This window comes from Anopheles merus, unplaced genomic scaffold, assembly GCF_017562075.2.
Source record: "Anopheles merus strain MAF unplaced genomic scaffold, AmerM5.1 LNR4000156, whole genome shotgun sequence".
Taxonomy (NCBI): domain Eukaryota; kingdom Metazoa; phylum Arthropoda; class Insecta; order Diptera; family Culicidae; genus Anopheles; species Anopheles merus.
The window spans coordinates 46,524-64,570 of record NW_024427736.1 but is presented as its reverse complement, the minus strand read 5'-3'; the positions used below and the strand labels follow the sequence as shown (position 1 = coordinate 64,570).

Sequence of the window (18,047 nt, the reverse complement as noted above, 5' to 3'; positions counted from 1 at the left end):
CAAGGTTGAGTGACTCTCTAATGATTGACTTTCATTGAGCATTGGAGATGCATGGAATTAGCAGAACATTGAAGTTGATAATTAGAGTAAATAGAGGTAAATAGATCTTCAGACATCTTGAAATCATGAAAAGAATAAATGCTGCCTGATATGCTCTTTTTAGGATTGAAATTAGTTTTGCAACATTTATTGAAGTGAACCAAAAATGCTCCTTCAAAAAAGCTTAAGCTCTGAAACAGTTTTTAAAGATGTGAAGCATATGAAACTTTAGGCGTCAAATGATAAATAATTGAATTTCCAAAAGGATGTTTTATTCAAGTTATACTCTTTTAAATATTTTTCATTCATGAGATGTGCGAAATCATATTTGAAAGGAATTACATTTTATTGGAAAAGGTTTGTCAAATTTGTCAATTGGGTATTTAAATTATGTTATTTATTTTAAATTATTTATGGGTATTTAAAAATTATTGGAAAAGGTTTGCCAAATTTGTCAATTGGGTATTTAATTTGCTTTTCTAAGAAATCGATCATTTTGCATTTTACTTCTTCAGGTCTAATTTTTTAATTGATTCACAAAGCATTGTGAAATTGATTGAGGAGCAAAATACACATTAACTATAATAAGAATTACATGTTACAGTATTACAAGTATTATATTGGTGGAAATAATTAATGCAGAAGTCTATCTTATGTGCTGATGAATACATTCCAAACATTCGCCGCTATACGTTGTTAATTCTTTCCAATTCTACTTTCCAAATGTTTCTGTTCGAGTACCTCATCCAAAATGCTCCCAAATATCTCGAATGGATAGCGCAACCATCTAAAATTATTACCTACAAATGAGTCTCATTGTGTAGCTAAATTCTAGTTATTGTGTCACTTTTGGTTGCTAATCCTCATTGTAAAGTAGCTCTTTTTGGTTGATTGCAATGGGCGCCTCATACATCAAATTATAAGCTGTCCTGTGTGTGTGCTTTCGTGACAGCCAGCAGGCATTAATGCATATTACCAGGGGAAGAGGGGGAAAAAACAACCCACAAAGCATGCACATCAAAGCTACGTCCCTGCCGAGCAACGCCTTTTGCTGAGAGTAGTAGATCGATCTAGCAAGGAAATAAATCTTACTGTCCCACAGCGAATGGGAGAGCGTTAGCCAAATGATTGATGCTGACGACCGACCACCACTACCACCATTGGGGAACTACTTTATTTTTGCATTGTATTCAAATTATACCTTCTCCGCCCTCATCATCGTGTGCAGATCGTAACCCGGGGAGAGCAAAGTTAATCATCGATCGATCGATCATGACACGGTTTCGCGGTTCTCTTCTCGGTGGTAGGTCGAAAGGTAGGTGTCGTATTACACCCGGAGACGATTTATGACAGAAAGAATGCGAAATGTTTTATTATTACCGTCATTACTGGGACGCCTGGGACGCGCCCAACAGTGAACAACTCGTTCGCTTGATCATGCTGCATATGCTTTGATGTATCCGGTATGTACCCCCCAGAGCATGCTGACAGCTTTGGTGCAAAAAGTTCCGTCGCCCATAGGGAACCGACCAGCTGGCCTGTGTGTGCACACCACCGTACACTCCCAAAAGAAATTTCTCACAGTCAATCATCATGCAGAGGGTGCTGTATCGACAGGGTTACAACGAACTGTGCGCAATGGTCATTTGTGGCGGCTGGTGGTCGTATCACACACGGTTGCATAATGCCTAATGAAGCATAATAAGGCAAGCGTTAATATTCGACACCTACTACCAGTGAGATTGGAAAGGATTTTTACCAACCAGATGGAAAAAAGTGTAAAAAAGAAAGAGAGAGAGAGAGATGGGCAGGATTATATTGCACCACCACGCGCCTTAAAGTACGCGGCAAATTGTTTATCATTTCACGCGGGCCTCCGTCTCATTACCGAGTTTTTTCGACCGAACGATTTTCCTGGTCATGAGTGGAACGGCGGGGCTGATGCGGGTGTGTATCTTCGTGCCACAGTGCTGTGTTTGATGAAATATGATTAGCGCGCAAATTGAAATGAAGTTTTGATTCCATCTTAATTCAGTAATTGGATTTATTTTACAACCAAACCTCCCCGAAAGCCCTATTAAATGTTATGCATATGGGTATGTACCAAGCCATGCGAGATTCGGCACAACTGGTTGAACGAAATTGTTTCCTGTAATATTACACTGTATAATTGCTGAATTTTTAATCTAGGCGAATGCTTTAAATGAGCCATAAAGAAATGGATTAAAAATCCAATGGCATATTGCGCCGAAACGGAACTGCTTATGCAAATATATCGACCTTGGAGCGATTGTGTCGATCGTAAAGCTTTACATTGTATAATCGTCCAAACCCCAAACGGGACAATCTAAAGAGTCGATAACGGGGATTGAAATTATAAAAATACATTCAAAGCAGAACTGTAACATTGGCAAAGGCATAAAAGTGGATCAATTTATTCCACAGTAATAAACATCAATGGGACGCTTTACGATTTTAGTCAGTTTTTTTTTGTATGAAGTTTGACAGTTGGCGGCTGAAATGACGTCATCACTCCATACAAAACCACAGGCCAAACTATACGGCTTAGGTTTTCAGCCTGAAAAATATGTAATCATACGCCGATTTGTCGCATACTCGTTCAGATTAGCAAGTAAGATTGCATGTCTCTACTGAAACCAAAATATGTTTTCAAGAAAGGTTAAAAACAGCTTGGAACGATGTTTTAGTAACGAAAGTATTAAAAGTGTTAAAACTCATTTGACCGACAGAAAGATTCAACTTGCTAATTTAAATGATCAAATGCCCTAATGATCGCAACAAGCGACAACATGGCCCTTTATACCAACCCATAAAATGATATCGATATTCTTAATATTAAAATAATTCCTAATAGCACAAATATTAATTGTTATACCTTCATTTATATCATTTCAGAACAGATTCTCCGTCTGCTGTTGCCTACATTAAAACCCGTACCACACAATGCAAACACAGCGCAAAAGTAAAGGAGGGACAGCGATGAAGCGTGCCACGATGGTGCTCGCCACCGTGCTGTGCATTGGCGTGCTGCCGGCCTGCATCTACAGTCTCGAAAACGGACTCGCCAGGACGCCGCCGATGGGATGGCTGTCGTGGGAGCGCTTCCGCTGCAATACGGACTGCGAGGGTGATCCGGAAAATTGTATCAGGTATGTGCTGCTGTCTTCTATTTTCCTCACTCTAAACACAGTTCCTAAGGTTAGCCATATTGTTGTTTAGTGGCAAAGTTGTGCCAATTCAAATGCCCTCTAGTGCCTCGTGCTATCGGAATTATGAAAGGCTTCACCGCACGCGTTGACGCACAATAATCACGCAAAGCTCTTACATGAAAATGGTAACCTTCCCCTATAGGAGGATATATTGTGCTAGACAAATGTGTAGCCAGCTACACGAAAAATTGGCCGGGCACGCCCTGTACAGTTTGGGTTCAAATTAGCTCAACATCACGCGACAAAACATATTGCAAAAGAAGATAAGATAGGCCCACGACTTTCGTTCGTGCTTTAGCAACAGTTACAAGGTTTCCTTTTAAAGTCCACAACGGTAAAGGCAATTATTTTACGACAAACCAAATTCCTGATGCACAGGCAAAAGGATGAGCTTTTCAACCCAGGTGTTCAACAGTCTAGCAACAAGATTATTGTTGCAATTTTTATGTTGTTTCGTACATCCATGGCCATGAATTTTGGATCAATCTTAGGCGCCGATGTATGTTTGCTCAGTTATAAACGAAGATTTATAGCCCACCACTGTTCCTCTCACGGTCCTGTGAGTCGTTAAGTTTATGGCTTTCGGCGTATTGGCACACTAATGCTCCAAACTCCATTGGGTCCATTGGTTTTTTGGAGGCAAAAAGTGAAAGTGTGTGCGCGCTTGCTCCTCCAATGTGTGCCCCAATTGTAGTGGATTGCATTACATTAAATTCAATTTACCCATTTGTTTTTAATTTTAGCCGTTATTGCAATCCAAGAAAAAGCTCCACAAATGCATCAAAAATTGCCAAAGCAAACAAAACAATGTTTAAGCCTAAACAACAGAGTAATATTTATTTACTGATCATCCATCACACTAAATAGCTATCAATCTTTCGTCGCCATTTTACTTAATTGTGCCTTATCCTACTTGCCACTACAACAACATCCAGTTGGGAATGGATTATTTATGATAAAAATAGGCAACCGATCATACAGCTTACGATCGATCGTTTTGCCCCTTACAAAAGAAGCGCAACTAGCGCGTGGTGTTGGTGGTCCATCATTTTCCGCTCGATAACTCTTCCCTTTCGCCTGACTTATTGCCACAACGGGCAGCAACAACGGCAACAACAACAGCCTGGCTGCAAGCAAAGGTCAGTTTGATTCCGGGAGTGTGTACTGCCTACCGGATTTAGCACGGCCACACGCGTCACGACAAGCGCATCGGGTGCTTCATATTTTGCGTTGCTTTACGAGCCCTCCTCCTGCTGCAACACTGTCCCACAAAGCGCCACAATTGCCTCTGGACTTTGTGTGTGTGTTTGTGTTGTGGTTAAAAACTTCTAAACCGATTTCCTGCAGTTGGCAGACTTTACACGTTTGTATCAATGTAAGCCCCTCAGGCGCTCCAGGCAAATGTAGATTTATTTTATTTTTATTGATCGATTGTTACACAAGAAGTGAAGGGGTCGAGAAAAAAGATGCGAATATGCAATTGCGAGCACTTAATGCTTCGTGCACGATTTTGGAAGCAAATGTAAATCCCGAAAAGAAATCTTTTTTTACACACACAAATTCCCATTGTTATGGGGGGTGGTGGTGGACTCTGGGATATTTCATTCGCTCGCTAGAAGGAATTACTCTCCCCTTTCTACAATTACCAGTTTTGTGCATTCCTAGCGTTTGACCTTTTCCATCTCTGTTACGTAACACAACTTCTTGCGCATACGTTCCGGTTGCGTCGAAAAGCATGCCACACGCGGTGCGCAAGCGTTCTTCCCGGATCATTGGAACGAGGATGAGGAATGAGAATCGTGTCCACCGCGCGCGCGTGTGTGTGTGTGCCCTCCTTCTTGCCCAGATCAATAAATCAGATCCACACCACTCGCCGGCACAACCGAAATGATGCCTCCATCACACATCGGTGTGTGTCGTAAGCCGGATTCGAGTGTCACAAAAGTTGCGAAAGCTGTCCGGCGTCCAATTATTCTGACCCAACTGCAAGATTGGGCAACACACACGGCTGGGTCTACCAGTTTGTTTTGCATTACAAAACGATGTATCCGGAGGGATGCACAGTTAGAGCATTGGTTGGTTGCTCGAATTACACGCCGCTGGGGTCCAAAATCTGGCAACATTCATAAAAATCACTCAACTGTCAAGCCAAAAAGCGTGCATGAAGCCAACTTCATGCCACAAAAGCACCGAAATTGATGATCACAATAGGTGCCAGTAGGCAATAGGTGCCAAGAGTGAATTTTATATCAGACGAACACCAAGAGCAGACAAAGGGAAGATGTTATAGTTCTCTATTAAATGTGTAACATTTTTATGATTTTCTATGATACAATGTCCCATCATAACTGTCAGAGTAGTCGGCTCCGCAAGACAGTGCTTGAAACTACAACAAACCTCTATAATAACTAGGCTACACTGTATAGTGACTCCCTCTAGAGGAAATCTACAGCAACTGCACCGTCGTTTCGTAACAGTCGGTAATTACTATTCCCTTTAAATTCATTTGCTTTCGCTCTCTTTCGCCCTCTGTCTGCATGCATGCTGCCTGTTAAGCAATAAGTAATTATTATTATACGATTTGAGGAGCATTACCTCTTTGGCCCTCGCGCACTGCTTTTTTTCGATGACGACTGCCGGCACCGGAGAGGTTGATGAGAATTTGAAGAAGCAAAACACGCGCACACACGACAATGCTACTTATGCAGCAATTTAGTTACCAACGCGTATTCTACTGCCATCGATCGAGATTGGATCGTGAGAGGTAACGCGCGCGCGCACGCTGGGGATCGTTCAGCCTCCTTCTTGGTCACGTTTCCACCGGATTTTGTCGCGTTGGTGGAAGCATAGAAGATTGGTTCCCGCGCCAACCATGGAAGCACAAGACATATTCTGGACGAAAATTCGCTTCCCATCGGGTCCTTTCTAATTCCATAACACGGATCAATGATGGACGACATTTTCGCAACGAACTTTTGTGTAATGGAGTTCGTCTAGCGATACACTCTGGGGTACGACCGTTCTCGAGATGTCGCGAGTGTTGGCAGATTACGCAGTTGTCTATCGGGCATATGTCCGGTCCCCGTCCAGCCGATTGATTGGCCGCGTGGGTTTTCGTAAGGGAAGATAATTGCTTCCTTCGGACATTCACCGGGATGCTCATCGGATGCTGTGGCGGCGCATGCCCCGACACACATCCCGTCGTGATGGAATTAAGCGACGAAACTTTGGGAAATTGTCCCTCATTTGCATAATGAGCATAATTATTAGACTCCCGGGCGCGTTTGCCGCACGCGGACCATCAACCAGTCCCATTTCTCCACGGTGCCTACCGTTGCTTGCGTCCTACTCGCGTGTCAATTAAATCTAACAACTCTTGATCGCCAAAATGCGCGATCACCCGGTCTTCTGACGCCTTGTTTCCGTGTGCACACACACGCAACCTCCTCTCGCTCTTTTAGGGAATGCAACAATCTGCGCCCACAATCTTTCGTGGCTTTGGAGCAGTGTTGTGCGATCAGCTGAATCTATGCACGCGCCAGCTCTTTCGATCGTGTATGCAGTTTGTGGTGAGGAGGGCAAAAAACCAAACAAACTTTCCTCCTCGCTCGATGGCGTGTTGAGAGTGTGTGAAGAGAGTTTACCGAGAGGGGTTGTGGCGGTTGACAAAACACTAGACACGTTCCCAAGCACGCAGGAGGACCGTTAAAAGTGCTTAACACGGAGAGCTGAACAGGCGGTTTAAGTACACTTGAGCCAACATCACATTTAAATTAGATCAAGATCGCAAACTTTGGCAAGCAAGGAAGCGACTTGTTGACAGAACATTTACAATTGCTGCTTGACCAACATTGGCAACAAGAGGGGAAAACATGAGTCATAGTCGATGACTGTTTCATTTTCTGTCTCTTTTGTGTATCGACTACATCAGCCTAAAGCACACTATAAGAACATCCAATATATGATTGCTTTCGGATATTCAAATTTGTCGGAACTGAAAGCAACATTAGCGTTAAGCAAGGGATCATAAAACTGAAGACCTTGGCCTCCGAGTGTAAACCATAAATCAATAGCTGATCAATAAAATCAGCTAACAAGCAAAAGTAAACCAAAGAAAAACAACGGGGTCGAGGGATGTATATTCAAACACATTTCTACTAATTTATGATCGTCCAGTTTTAATTTGTTTTTGCGCCGTACAAATTAAAAACCTATCCCCTACAGCAAAGTGTGTTTTTTTCGGCGCTTAAAACTATAACCCAAAGCTCCCCCTGCTATATCACGCTCACATCGCCGAAGGGTATTTTAAATGAGCTGGGAAAAAGAGACCCAAAAAATGGATAACCCATCCCAAAAAAAAAGATCTTCCTCAAGCATCTCGCAACCATAATCCACCTTTCATCAGTTGGACACGTTCGTATGCGATGAAGACGGGGAGAAAAAACGTGTAAAATCTCCTTGAACAAGGACAAACACACTTTACCCATGTTTTTTTTTTTTTTGCTCATCATTTCATCCTAATACCATCGGAGGTGGCGACATCGGGGTTTGAAAGCCCAATAAGCTCCATTACTTAGGGAGACACACTACGGCGATCGATTGAATTGATTGTTTTGCGAGACCTGATCGACCAATCCCTAGAAAGGCCATCCCGATAACGACCTACACGACCCGTACGGTGCCGAAGATAAATTGAATATAACAATATCGCCTCCCTCCTCTCATTCTCTCTCTCTCTCTCTCGAGCCAAGCACTACTCATCCACAGCGCTAAAGTGGGATGATGGGTACTTCTCGCGTGTAAATCATCACCAAAGGCATTAAGTGCTATCGTGGTGTGTCGATCGATCAAACGCTTCTTGTCGAGCGATACGTTTAATCCACCGCACCGTGCTTCTGCTAATCCTCCATAATCTCCAAAAGTAAGAGAGAGAGAGGAAGGGAAGCAGTCCCTTGTGGAATCATGTCCTCTTTGAAGATCGTGTCATCTACAGGCACTGAAGAGGCCGGGAATGCAATGTGCTGTGTCGATCACTCGAGTCATTTAAATTAAAACTGGGTCATCAATTCTTCGTTGCCTCAGAAGATCACCCACTGTACTTTGTCTCGTTGTAACTTGAGTTTTGCATCCTCCATACACTCTACACTCGGAAAGCAATCGGTCACTCTAACAGCATACACAGCAAAGAATTGCGTTGACCTATAGCATTGCGCAGCGTTTGCCCTAGAGAGATTCAACAGACGCGAATCCAGGAAATCACGAACGACTTACGTTCTTGCGCTCAAGCGTGCCAGAGCGCTTGCCGTGGGCGGTTTTAGAAATAGTTAGAAGATTCCGGTGCCACACGAACCCATCCATATGTTGTGCGCCTATAGAAGCGCAACGCGCAACCGCGATCACATTTTGCATGCGGTGGGAGGGCTTGACTTTTGCGTGACTTTACGGCCGTACAATGTCACATAGGAAAAGGGGCCGACGAATCGACAGCATTAGCAAGACAAGGCGGAAGGCCTTCGCTCGGTGGACATTAAAGGTTAGGTGGCCTATTTCGAGCCTCCTCCTTAGGGGCATAAGAGATTGTGAAACAGATTACAATATCTCGCTGATCTGATGTCTGCATACATTATCATGTTTTGTTCGACTTTACTGATTACATTTAATAGGTAATACATATGCTAAATACTTCCTATTTTTCTTCCCCCCCACCTCCCCTCCAGTGAGCACTTATTCCGTACGATGGCCGACCTGGTCGTGAGCGAAGGATATGCCGCCGTCGGCTACGAGTACATCAACGTGGACGACTGCTGGCTGGAGAAGTCGCGTGGACCGCGCGGTGAGCTGGTCGCCGACCGGCGTCGCTTCCCCAGTGGCATGAAGGCGCTGGCCAATTACGTCCACGCCAAGGGCCTTAAGTTCGGCATCTACGAAGACTACGGCAACTACACGTGTGCCGGATATCCGGGCATTCTGGGCTTCTCGGCGAACGATGCCGCCCAGTTCGCTTCCTGGGACGTGGACTACGTCAAGCTGGACGGGTGCTACTCGCTGCCGATCGACATGGACCATGGGTATCCGGAGTTCGGCCGCAATCTGAATGCCACCGGTCGCCCGATGATCTACTCCTGCAGCTGGCCGGTTTATCAGATCTACGCCGGCATGAATGTGGGTTGAACGATGCGGAAGTTGCAGAAGCAGAAGGTGAAACGAGTAGCTAATTCTCTATGTATATCTTCTCCTCCATCCTCCGTCACAGCCCAACTACTCGTCCATCATTCAGCACTGCAATCTGTGGCGCAACTATGACGACATCCAGGACTCGTGGGCTTCGTTGGAGAGCATCATCGACTACTACGGCAACAATCAGGATGCCATCATCCCGAACGCTGGCCCAGGGCATTGGAACGATCCGGACATGGTAATGACAACAGACAACTCACCAGTGCCGCTAATGCTCAAGCTGTACTAACTTTTCGCTCTTTTATGTCACTACAGTTGATCATCGGAAACTTCGGACTCAGCTACGAACAGTCCAAAACACAGATGGCGCTTTGGGCGATTATGGCTGCACCGCTGATGATGTCCGTTGATCTGCGCACGATCCGGCCCGAGTTTAAGGCGATTCTGCAGAACCGCAAAATTATTGCGGTCGATCAAGATCCGCTCGGCATCCAAGGGCGAAGAATCTATAAGGTAGTGGTGATAGGGGCTAAGCATGCCAACGACTGCTTCGTAGTAAAACCGAACCCATGCTACAATATCCATCTCGCTTTTGCAGCACAAGGGCATCGAGATCTGGTCCCGGCCGATCACACCGATCTACCAGACGTACTACTCGTACGCGATCGCCTTCGTCAACCGGCGAACGGACGGCACCCCGTCGGATGTGGCCGTGACCCTGCGCGAGCTGGGCCTCATTTCGCCCACGGGCTACAGGGTTGAGGTAAGAGACAAATCGCCTATCGCGCCTATCCAAATCACGCATGACGCTAATAAATGCTTTGTACCTCCTGTATTGTAGGACCTGTACGAGGAAGTCGACTACGGAGTGCTGAGCCCCCAGACAAAGATTAAGGTGAAGGTGAACCCATCGGGTGTGGTGATACTGCGGGCCGACGTTCAGCCGGAGCGTTTCTCCAAGAGACCGTACAATCCAATCTTCTATCGCTATCCTAACTAAAGCACTAAAGCCCGAATTGTAACTGCATCCCATCAGCAACAGGCCCCGTTTTTAATGCTGTAACAGAGGGAAGAGCAAACCAGGTGTAGATGTCGGAATTTGAATAACATAAACCGATCCCCGCTCGTTAGCAAAATACAAATATTTGAACACGCAGACCCATACACATCCATCAGGCGATATTTCAGAAACAAGTTATAGCAGCATGCAAAAGCATGGTGCGATTTGATAGTGATGTAAGCAAAACACACCACAGGAACACCCTTTTTGAGGGATAGCTTATCGGAAGAAGCAGCAGAAAGACAACAATCATGTGCCAGTTTTGATGGGAAAAAGAAACATAATTAAAGCCACATACACAGTGTACTTCTGTTCGCGCTGACAGACGAAGGAATAGACAAAATGCGGCAATAGACCGACGACCGAGAGAAGGGTTACACCCTTTTTTCTTCAGGAGTAACCACCAACACACGGGGCGTTTATTAGCGTAGGATCCGATTGTGAACTAGCTATAGAAGAAGACGCATAAGAGCAACCAACACGATTCTTCTGCAGCCAAAAAACCAAATGGTGCTTTTCATACGAACGTGTGCTTCCGTGTACGTAGAGCGAGTATGCTTCCCCTGCACCGGGTGTGCACACTTTGGGTGTATAGTGGAAGCGCCACAGTGATATGATAACGTTACACGTTACGGTTTTTTTTTATAAAACACAAGAATTTTTCCTTCCCGCGCCCTGTCGGGAGAGTAAAACATACCCACACTACTACCACCACAGCACGGTTGGCTGTTGTTGGCCGAACCGGTGTCTTCCTTGCCGAATCCCTGCCCTGTGTCCACTGTTCAGGGCGAGGGATTTTCCATCAGAATCCGTGGTGTATAATCTTGGTACGCGCATAAGATTAGGTTTGTACATTGTATAATTTATGATACGGGACAGTCTGCCTCCCCCGGGAGGGAAACCGAGAGGGACGAGTGAGTAGGTGATGATGTCCTTGTGTGTTTTTTTTTATTTCTTTAATAGTTTCCAAAACCAATTATTGAATAAATCAATTTGAGATAATGAATTAATAAATAAAACAGATACGAGACAACAACCACAGAATGTACGTTTGAGCAACGGCAGCTAATTAGCAAACGACAATATTGAGAAATTATATAACTTTAACTTATAAATAAGGGTATTATTTTAGGCCTCACGCTTTATTGGATCATTTGCGAAAAGTTGTAGAGGGTACTTTAATATCACATATCTAACTTAAATAATAATAATAATTGTAATACACATGGTTAATAGTTTGTATAATATCTGGAGTTTCATATTCTAAAAAAATATGTCATAAAAAGCGAGGATAAAGAAAAAGTGTTTAATATAAATAAAAAAACTAAACTTACATGATCAACCATTGAACATCTTCTTCTTCTTTGGCTCAACAACCGATGCCGGTCAAGGCCTGCCAACACACTTGTGGGGTTGGCTTTCAGTGACTTATTGATTTCCCCCCATAGCAGGATAGTCAGTCCTACGTATGGCGGCACGGTCTATTTGGGGCTTGAACCCATGACGGGCATGTTGTTAAGTCGTACGAGTTGACGACTGTACCATGAGACCGGCATTGAACATCATACAACGCAAAACCAAGATCATCAAAATTACAGTATAACCTAGATAAACGATACTCTTCAAAAATAGAATAGTAGCAAGGTCCCAAACATCAAGGATAACACGACTTTTATAAGAGAGAATATTAAATTCAATTTAAGCGAGAATCGATTCGTTAAACGTGCTGGTACCTACAAAGCTATTAACATTTGCTCCCTCCATGGCAAAAAAAAATCTCTTATAGAACAAAACAGTAGAACTTAAGCGACTAATGGTTAGGCTATTTATTTCTAATTGTAAAGAAATTATACATTTGTGAACAAAAAGGCAGATTAAATGACTCTTCTTCCTTCATCACTACGCAGAATATCAGTTGTATATGATGAATAATGGATTATGCAACTATCAAACAATGCTTAAGGTACTTGCTTAGGTACTTAAGGTACACTTGAACTATTTGTTGTATTACAAACAGAACCCTCAATCTATTTAGGAGCCAAATTAATCGAATCTTATCAAAGAGTCATAAAAGTTTTTCCTTTTCAAACAAAATACCAAGGCAGTTTCTATTTTTACATACAAAACATATTTAATGCGCTACATATCCCATGAGTTTCATGGAGTTTATTACATTGATAGAGATACAGACACTTTTGTAGAAGAAAAAAAACACTTTAGGGCATACAATTCTACGCATCGTACTGTAAAAAAGCGAAAAAAGTTTTCCAAAAGCAAAAATTATATTGACATATTGACGAATTGAAGGTGATGATGAATTCTCTATTAATATCCTTGAATACCTTGAGTACTTGAATTAATGGAAATTTATTTTCTGATTTGTCTGTAAATTTAAACTAAAGCCTTGAATTATTAAAGCCGATAAGCCATGAATTCCACAAAAAAACGTTTTTTAAACCCGACCTTTAGCACCACGAAGTTTACTAATATGTCTCACGTCTTTATGAAGCATTTATGAAATTATACAGACTGCTCTTACAACACAAAAAAAATGCAAACGCAGGCAAAACAAGTTCTCCCTGATATCTATCTCAGATCTATAGAACACATCGCGATCACTGTAAGCCTTGCATCGGGGACAACACTCCCCTCCTTCCTCACAACCAAACCGTATGCAAAGTCCATCTATTGAACTCCAGACAGACACAACTGCACCGGCAAGCACACCCTCCAACGACCGAGCAGCGCCGACCGGGTCCAATATGCACCCGAGAGTAATGTTTATTTAATCAGCTGACCCCGCCATCTCCGTCTCCATCACACGCTCGCGGATGCTGTACCCCGGGGAGTGTGGCCCGCGCGCGCGCACACACACCCAAGTTCTCGCCCTCGGTTCCAAAGTTCAACCGGCCGCTGGTTTACTATGGCGCACAACTTCCTCGTGAAGGGAAGGCTCGTGGCGATCGGGAAAGCGTACCCAGATCCGTTCTGTTCCAGAGGGCAATTGGTGGAGCGTGTTTGGGACATTGTTTACAAAGCTCAAGTAGAGCAAAGTTTGGAAATTGAAACCATGTTTCGTTCGAAATTTAATTTCTGGTTCCATGCGAACTCTCTGCTGTGTGTGTCGGGTGTACGGAGTCTTTATTTGCTTACTTTCAACACTTGCACGCTTGCTTATCTAGCCCTGGAGCTTTCTGGAGGTAGGACGTATGCCTGCAACACGTGCTTTTGAAGCCTTTGATTACATTCACTGTACAAATAGCGACAGGGCAGAAATGACAACCATTTAAAAAAGGTCTCACCCTGACAGCGCTGACCGATCGGTTCAGATTGCAATAGGAAAACATTGTTTACATATGACCAGATCTGGTTGACCGATAAAGGCTGACGGCCGGTGATTAGATGCGAATGCAAGAAGATTTGCATGCTCTTGTTTCTTGTTATATATTCTATTAAAGGTTATGTATGGTAAAAACTGTTTTTTATTTAATTGATTTTATTAATTTATATTATATCCTTCGTTTGATGATTTCTTATTTCAAATTTGTCGATTTTGCCCGTGTAACTTACAAACACTCAAGTCCACAGATAGCTACATTATTATTAATTTAATAATCGTGTCCTGTTGCTTATTTAGAACTCTATTTCGAAGTTTGTTTATTTATTTATTGATTTATTTATTAACTTATTAATGACTATTTCTTGCCCTACTTCCCAATTGTACAATCACGATCCATCAACCTAAACCAAGTGCACGACTATCCAGATAATGTAATTATCACCTTCGCATCAGTCGCTTGTCACGCTTTAGTTTCTGTTTGAGTACAAGCGAAAGCTAAAAAAAAAACAACCTGCGTAACTCCAGCGACTGAGACCAGCAGCGTCTGTCTCTTCTAGAACGCGTCAAGGCGAAAACAATCCACCTCGCACACTAAGTGGCAAAGCAAACGCGGGTTGTGATTGATTACCGTTGCAAAAAAGTTCTAGGCGATGGGACGAGACGAGCCCCCTTGTGCCCTAGGAGGGGTTGTTGCGAAATAACAGCCAGGTGTTTCCACACCACAACAACCCGTTATCATCCTGCCGAGTGAGCGGTGTGATAAAAGTTATTCAACTGTGTTGTTACGTGGAGCGCGATTGCGGTTTGTTTTTCCCTCCAGCAGGCAACGGCAACAACATTGTTGCTAAGCTAAACACAACCCACCACCATACGCAAAAAGGGAAGGCCGAATGGTTAACCCTTAATAAGGGCAGCACGACGATCGATGTTTGGTATGGCTTGTAATACATTTTTATCTATTTTCAATGTTTGTATAGCGATATTAAAAAAAAAATGTTTAAATAGTGATTTTAGTTGTTCAATTGAATTTCAATTGTAACCAGTATTTTTCAGCCACAAACACTTTTATTTACAACAACCCAAATGCCCGTTCAACGACACCTAACCCCTGTATGATGTCGTTGCACTTTCAAGTCTCAGCCGATCAAGTGATCGTATTAATTTCATAATGCAATTAGCAACAGCGATCGCGTCCATTCTCATTCGCCCATCAACGAATTGTGTTGTCGAGCGCAAGCCCCCTTGAGATACCGGTTTGATTATCAACGACAAATTTCCCCCTGAGCGGGCCTGCTGGGGCTGCTGGTTTACTCATAGGACGATGTTGTCAAACGAACGATAAACGTGTTTGTTTACTCCCCGAGTTTCTTGTTGTGTGCGGGAAGAGGGAGGGTTCGTCGAAAATAAAAACCCTCCTCCCATCAACAATTAGTGCGATCGCGTAAGCTACCCATTTAGATCAAGTAACTTTTGTGCTGTGATAAAGTACTCAAAGTTCCTTCTTTTTTTCTCAAAAAGAATGCTCAAAGTCACTACGACGAAACAAACACGGCATTTGATTAAACACGCCCCGGGCTTGGTGTGGTGTGTGTTGGAAGAGCGTAAGCAAACACATTAATTTATATTTAGCAAATGAGTGCAACTTGAGCGAGTAGGAAGACACAGGGAAGGTGTGAAATATTGTTATTTTTTCACTTTCCCATCACTGACGTACATCTTCTGCGAGGTTGAATATCTGCGGTGGTTCAAAGCTCAAACAATACACGACACAAAAGAAGGAGTGGCCCCCAATAATCGTGACGTAAAAGTGTGCGCGTGGTTGAAGTCATAACACGGAAAACATATTTTTGGCGACAAAAGGTGAAAAAACTGTCCCAAAGAAACGCTTTCGGCGGGCATCAAATTGTTGCTCTCATTTTAGAGTTTGCATGCACTCGCCATAGCATACGGACACTATTGCAAACCCACTCCTACTCCACACCTTGGAGTGTGTGAGCCGAGACTGGTTGGCGACCGAAATGGGATCGGCTCAAGATGTAAGAAGATGGGGACGACTGCCAGGCCAGCTTGATTAAAATGACCTCCCGGTACGATGAGCTTCAATTTCGGTCGATTAAAGTGTTATGCCAACCGGGCCGGGTCCAGCCAGGACGTTCTGTCACCTCGGGCTGTGGTGGTTCTGTACTGACCCAAATGTTTGGAAGCTCATCCGCATCCAACTCGAACATTCTACGGAGCGCGTTCGATTCCAGAAGGGTACAAACGCGCGCAAGTTGGCATTGAAAAGCAAGTCCATAAATTAGCAGCCCCATCAGGCTAAGGTGACGGGACTATCTGGCGAACGATTTTTCGCTGATAAGACAATTTAGTGTACCGCAAACAATCAAGATTAATTGGGATGGGAGGAGTAAAGGCTTCATATGCCAACAATGAGCTGGTTGCGTGTGGTTGATTTATTGTTGTGCATGTGTTTGTTTTTGTACTTGATAATAGACAGAAAATGGTATACACATACCAACTTACAATCTGCTTAGTAAGAAAACCGGAAAAACTTAATTCATTGTCTTGAGATTATATCGTAGTAAAAAAAACCATTAACCTACGATCGTAAATCCGGAAACTACGTAAACAACACATTGTTCTACCAATGGCCGATGCCCTCCTGAGATCAGGTATTTCCACCCCTAATTAGGTCAGTCAGTCAACATGATAATACTGGTTGGATAGACGAATTGAGATGCATACGTCACCTAAATGTGGTTTTTACATGGTATCAACGCTTTTAATCATGTCGCAAACCTCCTGAGCACTTTAGATTGAACCGAAAATTATATTAAATGCACGAAATCGTCTAATGTAACACTCCAAATTCTGGAGTCTATTCTACAGGGTTTTCCAGGGGTTCTCATAGTTGTGGGACACTTCCTCTCTTTCTGATCAGAATTCAACTTCATATGATGAAAATTGGTCTCTAATCTAATTCCTATTGGATTTGTTCAACAAGAGTGCTATAGAGCCAAATTCCCATTACATTAAGCTCATTTCCAAAAGAAACAGTCCCACAACTATGAGAACTCCTGAAAAAAAAATCCTGTAATGCAAACTTCATTGCACAGGGATCAGCGAACTTTTCAACGGATTGAAAAAATTCAGTTCCCTGTGTGCCAGTTTTCAGGGCGAAAACATTAATTTTACACTGATACTCATTTTTAGACTTCAGTCCAATGTTTAGAAACAAAATCATTTTTTTGGCTTTTTTAATCAAGTGTCATATGGGACTTTTGTCGCTTTTGTCGTTTGGCAACAGTGTTATTGTTGTTGATGTAAAGCTTACATCATTTGGGAATTGAGAGCTTGTTGAGCGTTAGTTACAAAAATACAAAATATATGCTATTTTTGCTTTTTCCAAGTATAAAACGTAAATTTGCTTTCCTCAATAATTGCAAAACTTGGACGGGTGAATATTAACACTGGTCGAGTACAATAAGAATTTGATGGAATAGTACAGTCTACAAGATGTCCAGATAATCCAGGAATTGACCATGAAAGTTGTATTGAGTAATAGTGTACTCCAGTTTCCTTTGAAAATATTTAATAAATTACAAGCAACCACTCACAGAGTAAATTGGCCAGATAAGGGTGCAACTCAAAAATGCAGCTTATTTATAAAAATTTATACGCTTTTTTTTATTTATGTGCAAAATCGATCGACAATGAAAATAGACACGTAACATTCTAAAGTTTTTGATTTAAGAATATCCCGGAAAAAAGGGTCACACGGGCAAAAAAGATTTACCTCGCGAGCCGGTCTTTGCCAAGCCCTGCTATTTATTACATTGTTCGTAGTCATTGTAATTTAGCCCATGTTGTGTTTAACAAGTGTTAAGTGCATTTGATTGTATGATAAATTAGATGGCGGGCTCACCAAACATTATCTAAAAATGGCAATGATAAGGATTGTAAAGGTGTACTCATTATTGGTGTTAGTGAAAAGAGAGGTCATAAACATCCATCTACATCACATTAAATGTCCCAGGCATCTTCCGGATCGCTTGAAACAGCGTTTGCTATTTACGGTCAAATCTCTACAATAACAGTGGAAAGTTTCCTTGCCAGTATGCAAACAAACTGCCAAAGACTCCTGAGCAGCTCATGTAACACTCGCTGCCCCTGCTCTTGCATGCGTCAACCCAATCAAGGC

The 18,047-nt window shown here is 42.9% G+C and overlaps 1 protein-coding gene across 1 annotated transcript; it reads left to right on the top strand.

Annotated features, from left to right (window-relative positions):
• The first annotated feature begins 2,957 nt into the window (after positions 1 to 2,957).
• LOC121601729 (alpha-N-acetylgalactosaminidase-like) lies at positions 2,958 to 11,193 on the top strand. Its single transcript, XM_041930534.1, has 6 exons — positions 2,958 to 3,209; positions 8,987 to 9,431; positions 9,523 to 9,684; positions 9,762 to 9,959; positions 10,045 to 10,209; positions 10,288 to 11,193. The coding sequence occupies exons 1-6, from the start codon at positions 3,004 to 3,006 to the stop codon at positions 10,444 to 10,446; spliced, it is 1,335 nt and encodes a 444-aa protein (XP_041786468.1). The 5' UTR covers positions 2,958 to 3,003; the 3' UTR covers positions 10,447 to 11,193.
• The last annotated feature ends 6,854 nt before the right edge of the window (positions 11,194 to 18,047 follow it).